The sequence below is a fragment of the Aquarana catesbeiana genome, linkage group LG01 (assembly GCF_042186555.1).
Source record: "Aquarana catesbeiana isolate 2022-GZ linkage group LG01, ASM4218655v1, whole genome shotgun sequence".
Lineage (NCBI taxonomy): Eukaryota > Metazoa > Chordata > Amphibia > Anura > Ranidae > Aquarana > Aquarana catesbeiana.
The window spans coordinates 246,732,801-246,744,877 of record NC_133324.1 but is presented as its reverse complement, the minus strand read 5'-3'; the positions used below and the strand labels follow the sequence as shown (position 1 = coordinate 246,744,877).

Below are 12,077 nucleotides of genomic sequence, written 5' to 3'. Positions count from 1 at the left end.
AAGAGAGGAGAGAAAGAGGAGGGAGGGTAAAAAATGGATCCTAACAATGAGGTGCTGATTGATAGACTGCTTTAGGTATACTCCACTCTCAACATTATAGAGAGAGGGAACATACCTATTGGGTTTTACCAGAAACAAAACCCTTTAAGAATGGAGCAAAAGAGGTAGCATCATTCAGTCCTGGGAAAGAGGTGGAGTTTAGTTTAAATATCCACCTCTGTTCATGCTGCAATAAGATTTTGTTCCAGTCGCCGCCTCGCGTTGGTATATGAACTCGATCGAGTGCGGCGAAAGTTACTTTAGGCATTCTGTAATTGTGGGTTTCCATCACATGTCGCCCAAGTGGCAAGTACGGGTTGCTGATTTGCATATGGTAGATGTGTTTAGATATGCGTTGGTGGAACTCTTGTTTGGTCTTTCCGACGTAGTGTGCCCCACATTCGCAAGACATGAGGTACACTACGCCCCGCGTTTGACAGTTGGTGAAGTGTGATGGTTTAAAAATTGTTCCATTTGGGAGATTAAAGATCTTTTCATGTCTTATGTACTGGCAGTAAGAGCAGTGTCCACAAGGGAAGGATCCCAGGACTGAACAATGCTTTCCTCTTTTTTGTGCGTTTTTAAACTCACTTTGAACTAGTTTGTCTCTTAGTGAGGTTGCTCGTCTATAGGTGATTGAAGGGGTATCTGCAATGAACTTACTAATTTTTGGGTCATCCCAGAGTATGGACCAGTGTCTACCAATAATGTTTCTAATCTGCTTGTGTTGTTTGGAAAAACGTAAAATCACTCTGGTGGAATTCATGTTGGAGTCACCCTTCGGCTTTTCTCCAGATAGCAATGCATGTCTGGGTTGTATGGCCGCTCGATTGTACGCCCTACGCAGGCATGAGCGGCTGTAGCCCCGTGCCAGTAATCTAATTTGTAGTTTCTGTGCTTCCTGCTTGAAGAGGGTCTCATCGGAGCAGTTCCTGCGTAAACGCAGGTACTGACCGTATGGGATAGATCTCTTCAAGCCTGTGGGGTGAAAGCTATCCGCATGGAGAATGGTATTTCCTGCGGTGCTTTTCCGAAACAAAGTACTGGAAATGAGGTCCTCTGAGGTACGTCTCAGGTGCAAATCCAAGAAAGTTATTTGATCGCAATCATATGTCATGGTAAACTTTAGATTGCGATCGTTTTGGTTGATATAGTCAAAAAACTTTAATAGAGATTCCTCAGGGCCCTCCCAAATCAGGAGGACATCATCAATGTATCGTCGCCACATACGTATGTGACTCACGTATGTGGCGAGGCCCTCATCCTCTTGGAGTGCCCTCTCCCACTCCCCCAGGTACAGATTGGCGTAGGCCGGGGCACAGCAGGTGCCCATGGCCACGCCCTGCACCTGGAGGTAGTGGGAGTGGTCAAAGATAAAGAAATTGTTATTCAAGATGTATTCCAGGGCGTCAATGATAAACTCATTTAATGCTACATCATATTTGCGGCTTCTTAAAAGGAGTGTACGTACAGCCTCAATCCCCTTGTGATGGGGGATCGAGCTGTACAGGGCTTCGACATCGATAGCCACAAAAAAAGAATTTGATGGAAGAGATACTCCCCGGATGAGTTGGAGTAAATGCATCGTGTCTTTTAAGAACGAGGGCATGCTTGTAACAAACGGTTGTAGAAATGAATCAATCACTCTACTCAGGTTTTCTGATATTCCTCCATTCCCGGAGACAATTGGTCGTCCGGGAGGTTTTATTTGACTCTTATGGATTTTGGGCAAACTATAAAACGTGGCCATGCGTGGGTACTTTGTTCGAATGAATTCATACTGATCTCTAGTGATAACTCCCTTGTCCACAGCGGACTGGATTAGATCATAAAATTTAGTATACGATCTTTGTATCATTTTGTTTGAGGTGATTTTGTACCATTCTTCATTGTCTAAGATGTCTTGACACATACGAACGTAGTCCTGATTGTCCATCAAAACTACGTTCCCTCCCTTGTCGGATGGTTTTATTGTGATTTCTACATTTTTACACAGAGAATCAATAGCTGCCGATTCCTCAGCAGTTAGGTTCTGTGATTGTGTTTTTTTGTATGGGAGTTTAGAAAGGTCTCTTAATGTTTGTTTGACAAAAATCTCTATGTTTGGGTTTAAACTGAGAGGTGGAAATTTGCCGGAAGGTTTTTTGAAACTCCTTGCAGGTTTCTGGGTAGGTTCATTTACGCTTTCCAATAGAGTTTCCAAGTCAATTTGATCTATAAGATCCAAAGTGTTATTTTCTTGGAATAATAGTGTCAAATCGCGCAGGGCTTTGAATTCTTTTATACTGAAGGTAGCCCACTCAGTCATATCTGTATCAGTGTCGGTTTTTGCATGAAGGCTCTTCAGAAGGAGCCGACGTGCAAATAATTGTAAATCAGTTACAACTTCAAATAAATCGAAGTTTTCTTGGGGACAAAAGGTCAATCCACGTGATAGAACATCGATTTCAACTGCAGATAGTGAATGGGATGATAAGTTTATCACGCTGAGGGATTCTGTGGAATCCGCGTGATATACGCATCCAGGTTCCCTGCTCCCCTGTTTGATTGGGATGGGGAGGATCCCTGTGTTTGGTTTAAAGGATTCTGTAATCCCGATTTTGGACCTCCTAGGGAGGGATTTGAATGTTTTTTAATTGCTAACACACTGGGCAGGACATCTGTTTCATTGGTAGCTATACTCGATATATCAGATTTGGATCCTACATGTCTCACCTCCTCCCTATTGGTCTCCGGACTGAGTTCCGAAGGGGCCTCCATAGTCCGTTTTTTCCTATCCTGTTCTGGGGAGCCCTTGTTGTTACGGCTCCTTTTAAATTTGCCGCGTTCTTTAGATGTTTTTGAGTTTTGGTTGGAATCGAAATCTTTTTTGGGCCTCGATATACTACCGATTTGTTTAGATTGTTGCTGTGATACGTATTGTTTATTTTTTTGGAGATTTGTTTGAGAGTTGTTATTCCATTTATATGCTCGTCCTTCAGAGAAGGCGGCATGATCCCTCCAGAACTTCGACTCCTTTTTCTGCAGCACATTCCTGTTAAAGGTCGACAGGTCATTCCGAAGATTGGCCTGCAGCTCCGAGTACAGGGTGTGCTGCATAAAAGGCTTAAGGGAGGTGTCTATGTTACCAATCTCTGTGTCTAGTAGTGCCATTTGTTTGTTATATTCCCTAGTGAGGATGGCCATCATTTCCTGAGAACAGGCATTCAGATTGGCCTCCCATTCGCTTTTACATTCGGCGCTGATTTGATCTAGATTGGGAAATATTTGAATGCGTAAGCCTAAAGGGTTGATTTTATCCTCTTTGTATCTGTTCAAAGTTTTAATGTGCCAAAATAATGCAGATTTTTTCTCAAGTGTTCTATTCAGCTTGTGAAACAGAGATGAGATCTGAGTTTTAGCTCGATCACCTTGTTCAAACTCTGTTTCATAGCCTGACATCAAATTTACCCATTCTGTACCTTGAAAATGACTCATATTGATATCAATTCTTAACCAAAAAAACATATAGGTACCAACAACCAAAAGAGAGAAATTAATCCTATATACTGAAGCTCATATTTCCACTCTCATGTGTCATAGGGGAAGGGGTGTTTAACCACCCAATTGACAGTCGAAGAAAAGGAAAAGACACTAGAGAGGGAGAAGGGAATTGCTGCTCACCCCTTAGATATTAAAACAAAAAAGAGAGAAAGGTTTCCCCACAGGCGGGGTTTTTAGGCAGCACAGTAACAGGTGTAGTCAGTATTGTATGAAAAAATACAATTTTATTGAAAAATATACCATAAGTTAAAAACAATGAGCTCCAGTGAGGAGTGCTTAAAAGCTAAGTAGCTGGACATACAATGGCAGACATTTGTATATGGAAAGAGCACTTCTGCCAATATTTTCATAGTTAGATACTATTTACTAGCCTCCAGAGACATACCATACAAATATGGTTGGAAACTCTCTCTGGTTTGATTTGAACCACATATACTATAGATAATATATATGGGTGACCTCGGTCCCTTGGTGGTTGTTTCTGTTCACAAAAAATTTGAAGAATCTGATTATGATCCCTTGGGTGTGCATTTGGCCTGTCTCATAAAGCTCTCATCCTAGGTTTTGTGCTCGTCGGCCGGCTGTTTGCTCTGGCGGGCGGTGCCTCAGTGTGTGGCCTCTCGCAAGTCACTTTCGCCTCTCGCTACCCCGGTCTGGGTTGAGGTGGTGGTGGAGGCATCCGGAATTCTCCCTCGGACTGTGAGGGAAACACAGCATATCTTTCTAAGGGACCTCCATGTGGGAAGTTTTCTTTCTTCTGTTGGACATACATCACTTGGTAACTATACTGTATTGGTGCATTGCATGATGAATGTGGTTACTGTTATACAATATAAGCGATGTATGTATATACCAATGCTATTTATATGTTCTTTCTAGCAGACCGAACCTCTGAAGAAGACCCCAACTATTAAGGGTTGAAACGCGTCAGGTCTTATGTTCATGATAGGATTTGTTATGAATATATGTCTGCCATTGTATGTCCAGCTACTTAGCTTTTAAGCACTCCTCACTGGAGCTCATTGTTTTTAACTTATGGTATATTTTTCAATAAAATTGTATTTTTTCATACAATACTGACTACACCTGTTACTGTGCTGCCTAAAAACCCCGCCTGTGGGGAAACCTTTCTCTCTTTTTTGTTTTAAGCATCACATCAATTGCCCTGTGGACTGGGAATACCTTAGTCTTCTTCTTTTGTAGACCCCCCCGATACAGAAGGTGTTTGGAAAGTTGACTTTTTTCTTCCTCAATCACATGCGATGTCTGAGCAATAAGAGTTCAGCCATACAGTTATATGTCATTGGATTCGCACAGAAAAAAAAGGTACAGGACATTTTCCCCCCGTACTGGAATCGGATTGCATGTGTGTTCTCACCCATGCAATCTGATGCCTGTCAGAATCCACAGTTCGCACTGTAAATCTAACTGGGGTGTCATTAACATTGTATTGACACCCGCAGCGGTTCACAGAAGGCAGTGTGAACTGCCTGTGAGAGAGATGCTATGTGGGAACCGGCACTAGAATCACACAAGTGTGAACCTAGGCTTAAAGATCATCCAGGGAAAATTTATACTTGGGGCCCTTTTTTCCCTCTTATCTACTCTCTTGCTGCTCCGAATCGGAACTTAATGCGTTAGTGTCAGTGGTTTCAAAGCTCACGTCCCCCTCTCCTAAAGAGACCCGAAGCTACTGATCTTGGGAGAAGCTATAGGTAAAGGCTGACTGATTGGAGCAGTAGCAGCTTTAATGTCTGTGATAAGTTTATTAAACGCAGAGGAAATTTCTTTCTCTACAGGTTTGCATAAAGGGTATCTGCCTCCTTCCTCAATAGTAGGGAAAAATGTAGTTTACAAAGCGGCTCTGTGCTATCCGAAGGCATCTTCATTCCACACTTGGCACAACGCTTTTTGGGAATGGGCTTAAAACCCCCCCCCATGGCGGTGTTCACCCGGGAAAACACTGCACTCCTGTTGTGCCCCCATACCGCTAGGTAATATATAGTACTCAAACGCTCTGCGTCCCCCCAAAACAGTCAGATACTCAGGACACCCCCAGGTGCCTGTGTCCCCCCTAGCACTGATCTCCCCTGGAGATTGTGCTGTCGGTATTCATCCCCCTGCATCCTTAGGTTGTGTGGTGCTCGCCCTAACCCCTGTAGTGGTGTCCACATGCAGTACCAGCTGGCCATCCCTCCTCCCTGTCCACAAAATGAAAACACCTCTCAGCCCTGAAGCCACACCGCCTTTGTCCCAGCCTGGGCACAGGGGGTGGGGGGAAGGATTCCCTGCCACCCGGTGCCAAGAAGAGAACCACCACAGCCGCATGCCAACCTCCTCCACCAAGTAGCTTTGCTGGTAAGGATGTACATTATTCCTCGCCCCCCCCCCCCCCCCCCCGATCCCAGAGCCTCCCATCCACCAGCCGGCCCTCTCGTGACCCGGATGAAGCCCTTGGGGATAGAGTACTCCAGCAAAAGGCCCATGTCTCCTTCAGATGGAGAAAACACAATAACAGGCGATGTGCCTGAAAGACTGCCCTTAAAGATTGAGTAACACGTTCCCCGATTGGTGGGAGGAGCGCAATCTCTCAAGGGCTGGCCTGGAAGATGACAGAGGGAAATTGTTTGTCTCAACACTCTAATGGCTACATTTGCAGGGAAGCTTGCTCTGGTGGAAAACAGACTTAGTAGCTGGATCACCAGATGAAAATATAGGAAAGCCTAAAAAGAAAACTAATGCAGCCACCTCATCTAAGAATTGGTAAGTTGCAATATAATAAGGGTTTGCGTTTGGGTCTAATACGGCTTTAAATTCCAACTACAGGTCAAACTGTCAAATCACATTTCTATGGATATTCACACTGAGAATACAGGCTGTAAGCAAATGTTTTGTCTTGTACCTACAGTTAGTATCACAGAATAAGAAAAAAAGAAACACTAGGGTGAAAACTACATTAGTAGGAGTTTTTGTATTTATTCTACAACAATCTTTTATTGTCCGTTAAGTATATTACAACAGTAGAATGCATGGACAATTAGCATCTACAGTCAGTGATAATGAGCTATAACCAACAAGAGCTTGGCTAAAAAACATCTGTGCAAAAATGATGGTATAAAGTATGTATATCTTAATATTAAAAAAAAAAAAAAAAACAAAACAAAAAAAAAAAAAAAAACAAAAAAAACAATAGCCATATGTTTTTTTGCCACTGCAGTCCAGAATACATATTCAAACATGTGCTATTAGAGCGCAAAAACACCTGGAACAAAAGAATGTAAACTTATAGTAAAAAAAAAATCTCCAGAATGACTTGAGGGATTGTTATGGAAAAATTCACAACATGTGTATACATTTAAAACTGAACTACAAGAACAAAAACTTTAAACATATTCCTCAATAGTCACAAAGGATATAAATCCAGTCCGTGTCTTTGCAAATTCAGTTATTACCTTTTAAAAGTAGCAATGATTTCATCACTGTGAAGCACGTAGCCTGTGCAGAGAGCAGGTCCTCCCGCTACAGGCTGCCTGCAAGAAACTACAGGTGGGGATACAAGGCCACTTACCCTGCAAAAGGAGAGGGAGCAGCAGTGACTAGTCTTTATTACAAGAAGCTTCTGCACAAATTTTACACTAGATTCTTCCACAGATCTGGAACATACATACAAAGTACAACCGGATTCAAGATTGAAGTGAGAATACACACATCTCTTGTATTTATAAAAGGTTTATCCCGGAGTTCAGCTTTACCAGTGGGATCAGACCTGCTTACTTCGATGTGACAAACACACAAAACATTGATGACCATACCTTTAAAGTCATACACTTTTGAATGTCCCCAAAAAAAAGTTTAAATTCAAACATCTTACTATTGCAGTTTAATGAAAATTGTCATGTGTCAACACTAACACCAGTATCACTGATATTTACAAAAATGATTTTTTTGTTTTTTGTTTTTAATAAGTTAAAGTCAATGCAACATCCATGCAAGCTAGAGTTCTAGCTTTTTGGTTACAAGGACAGGTGAGAAGTCCAGAGTAGCAGAAGTGATACATCTTTCTTCTTATTCAAACCATGTCCATTCCACGCATTGATGATGTAAAACCCAAGCCCATGCCTCTCTGGGTGTGAGTCTGTGATCTTGCCATCTCATACTGAGCATCCAGGTTTCGAAAAACCTCTTCTTGTTGCTTTAGGGTTTTGAAACTTTCCACATCTAATTTGCTAGGGCCAGCTTCTTCTTCATTCTAAAAACAATATGAATGGTTAACACATTGATCTATGCTTACAGCCAAAGGAATACTACTTCCGCAGAAATGCATAATTGTCATTACTCACTAGAGGCAGGGCTCTTGATTAACAAGAAAACTGGCAAAATGACCAGGCTAATAATGCTTGTGAAGTGCTAGAAAATTACTTAGAACCCCCAAACATTATATATATTTTTTTTAGCAGAGAATCTAGAGAATAAAATGGAGATTGTTGCAATATTTTTTATCACACGGTATTTGTGCAGCGGTGTTTTAAACGCAAATTTTTGGAAAAGTGACACTTTCATGAATTTTAAAAAATCCAAACAGTAAAGTTACCCCAATTTTTTTGTATAATGTGAAAGATGATGTTACGCCGAGTAAATAGATACCAAACATGTCACCCTTTATAATTGCACGCACTCGTGGAATGGCGACGAACTACGGTACCTATGAATTTCCATAGGCGACGCTTTAAAAATTTTTTTACGGTTACCAGGTTTGAGCTACAGAGGAGGTCTAGGGCTAGAATTATTGCTCTTGCTCTGACGATCGCGGCGATACCTCACATGTGTGGTTTGAACACCGTTTACATATGCGGGCGCGACTTCGGTATGCGTTTTCTTCGCTGCGCGAGCTCGCGGGGACGGGGGCGCTTTAAAATTTTTTTTTTTTTATTATTTATTTTAATTTATTTTTGTACTTTATAAATTTTGTTTAAAAAATTTTTTTTTTTTTTTTTTTTACTTTTATTGCTGTCACAAGCAATGTAAACATCCCTTGTGACAGTAATAGGTGGTGACAGGTACTCTTTATGGAGGGATGGGGGTCTAAAAGACCCCCCCCATCCCTCCTTTACACTTCAAAGTATTCAGATCGCCGAAAACGGCGATTCTGAATACTGTGTACTTTTTTAAATTCGGCTCTATTGGCAGCCGAGTAAACGGGAAGTGACGTCATGACGTCGCTTCCGCGTTTACAACGAGAAGGCTGGAACGAAGCCGCTCGCAGCTTCGTTCCAGCCCGCCCCCAGCCGCCGAAGGCAGCCGAATGGACACCGGGCCTCCAGATCGCACGGGAGGCCCGGTAACAGCGGCAGGAGGGGATGTCCCCTCCCGCTCCTCCGGTATAACAACCGAGCGGCTTTTAGCCGCATCGGTTGTTATACACGGGTAGCCGATCGCCCGCTGTAAACAACGGTACCGGGATGATGCCTGCAGCTGCGGGCATCATCCCGGTATAACCCCGGAAAGCCGAGTACGCATATCTGCGTACGGTCGGCAGGAAGGGGTTAATCCTCAATTGACCAAGGAACCATAAATCTCAGGCACATGCTATACAGAGGGCACCTAGGTAGACCCCCCTCCCCCTTCTTAGACTAGGCTATGGGAATTTCACGTCAGCCAGTATAAATCACGCAAATCGGAAACACAAGGGGAACCACAAAGACACTGAATTTCAAAAGAGCCAACTTCCCTAAACTACGAAAATTGCTAGAAGATATAAACTGGGATAAAATCTTAGGAACAAAGAACACGGAGGAGAGATGGGTTTGCTTTAGGAGCATATTAAATAAAGGCATTAGCCTGTGCATCCCATTGGGAAATAAATTTAAGAGAGTGAATACAAGTCCTGGATGGCTTAACTGTAAAAATAAATAAAAAAGCAAAGGAGAAGGCCTTCAAAAAATACAAGGCCAAGGGATCATCATCAGCATTCAGACTTTACAAAGAATGCAACAAGATAAGCAAGGGTGCAATTAGGGCGGCTAAAATAGAACACAGACACATAGCGGAGGAGAGCAAGAAAAATCCCAAGAAATTCTTTAAGTATACAAACCATAAAAAAGGGAGGACAGACCATATTGGCCCCATAAAGAATGAGGAAGGAAATCTGGTTACAAAGGATGGGGATATGGCGAAGGTATTGAATTTATTCTTCTCCTCAGTCTTCACGAGGGAATCAAGGGGGGGCTTCAGTAACCAAAACTGCAGTGTTTGTCCTCATGTAACATCACAGGAATCACCCTCATGGCTAACAGAGGACAGAATTAGAAATAGACTCGGGAAACTTAACATTAATAACTCACTGGGACCAGATGGCTTGCACCCAAGGGTACTTGGGGGAACTCAGTTATATAATTGCCAGACCATTGTTCCTAATTTTTACTGACAGTCTACTGTCTGGAATGATTGGCTTTTCTCCAATGTATCACCAATATTTAAAAAAGGGCCCAAATACATCCCTGGGAATTACAAACTAGTTAGCCTAACATCAATAGTATGCCAGATCTTGGAGGGGTTGATAAGGGACTATATTAGAGCTGCACGATTCTGGCGAAAATGAGAATCATGATTTTTTTTTTTTTTTCTTGCTGAGAATAAAGATCATGATTCTTGCGGTGCAACATCTTCTTTCACATTATACAAAAAAAATTGGGCTAACTTTACTGTTTAGTTTTTTTTTTTTTTTAATTGCGTTTGAAAAACCGCTGCACAAATACGGTGTGATATAAAATACTGCAACAACCACCATTTTATTCTCTAGGGTCTCTGCTAAATAAAATATCATGTTTGGGTGTTCCAAGTAATTTTCTAGCAGAAAATAATGATTTTTAATTGTAAGCAACAAATGTCAGAAAAGGTTTGGTCTTTAAATGGTTAAACTTCCTTCATTTACAGGCTGGAGTTCTTTCCTTTGATAAAAGAACAAAAAGATACTTTGTTTCTACTTATTTGTGGTGTTGTGATAACACTTGGCTGGCTGCCTGGATTTATTTTTTTCCAGCCCTGAGAACTCTCTGCACTTGCTAGAAAGAATCGTGACAGGCTGTTTTGAAGATCGGGAAGGAAAAAAGAAAAAAAAAAAAAAGAAAAAAAAGATTGCGATTTTGATTCTTAGACTATATACAAGATTCATGAAGAATCGTTTTTGACAAACCAATCTATTAACCTTCTATGAGGAGGTGGAGATGCCATCTAGATAAAGGAAGGCCTGTAGGCGTGGTGTATCTGGATTTTGCAAAAGCATTTGACACAGTTCCCCATAAACGTTTACTGTACAAAGTAAGGTCCGTTGGCATGGACCATAGGGTGAGTACATGGATTGAAAACTGATTACAAGGGCGAGCTCAGAGGGTGGTGATATATGGGAAATACTCGGAATAGTCAGGGGTGGGAAGTGGGGTCTCCCAGGGTTCTGGGACCAATCCTGTTTAATTTGTTCATAAACGACCTGGAGGATGGGGTAAACAGCTCAATCTCTGTATTTGCGGACAACGCTAAGCAGGGCAATAACTTCTCCACAGGATGTGGAAACCTTGCAAAAAGATCTGAACAAATTAATGGGGTGGACAACTACATGGCAAATGAGGTTTACTGTAGAAAAATAATGCATTTGGGTGGCAAACATATGAATGCAATCTACTCACTAGGGGGTAAACCTCTGGTGGAATCTAGGATGGAAAACGACCTGGGGGTCCCAGTAGATGATAGGCTCAGCAATGGCATGCAATGCCAAGCTGCTGCTAACAAAGCAAACAGAATATTGGCATGCATTAAAAGGGGATTAACTCAAGAGATAAAGCGATAATTCTCCCACGCTACAAGGCTTTGGTCTGGTCGCACCTGGAGTATGCTGTCCAGTTCTGGGCACCAGTCCTCAGGAAGGATGTACTGGAAATGGAGCAAGTACAGAGAAGGGCAACAAAGTTAATAAAGGGACTGGAGGACCTTAGTTATGAAGAAAGGTTACGAGCACTGAACTTATTCTCTCTGGAGAAGAGACACTTGAGACCCCACAATAGGGTTAAAACTTTTTTGCGGAAAGGAGTTTAATAAGACACGTGGCCACTCACTAAAGTTAGAAGAAAAGTGGTTTAACCTTAAACTGCGTAGAGGGTTCTTTACTGTAAGAGCGGCAAGGATGTGGAATTCCCTTCCACAGGCGGTGGTTTCAGCATTGTTTCGTTCTTTATAAAAACGAGTGAACAAGCCCTTAATGTGGCTCACATTGGAACAGGACAGCCCAGTAAGCGGGAGAACTCTGCAGTGCTGTAAAAGTGATCAGGTGGCTGGAAAGCCTCCTGGATAATTTTTTACAGGGGAGCCGATTGCCAACTTTAAATAAAAACATTTTTATTATATATATATATATATATATATATATATATATATATATATATATATATATATATATATATATATATATGCTATACAAAGCCTTTATATAGTAGCTTGCTTCT

General features: G+C 41.9%; 1 protein-coding gene across 4 annotated transcripts in view; it reads right to left on the bottom strand.

Moving 5' to 3' along the window:
• Window positions 1–6,538: 6,538 nt before the first annotated feature.
• The window catches only part of RSRC2 (arginine and serine rich coiled-coil 2), a 37,209-nt gene continuing 31,670 nt past the window's right edge, over window positions 6,539–12,077 (bottom strand). For all 4 annotated transcript variants that reach the window (XM_073627557.1, XM_073627564.1, XM_073627574.1 and 1 more), the window contains one exon: window positions 6,539–7,831. In XM_073627557.1, the coding sequence (XP_073483658.1) occupies window positions 7,652–7,831 (180 nt within the window). In that variant the 3' untranslated portion in view covers window positions 6,539–7,651. The remainder of the gene's footprint in view (window positions 7,832–12,077) is intronic.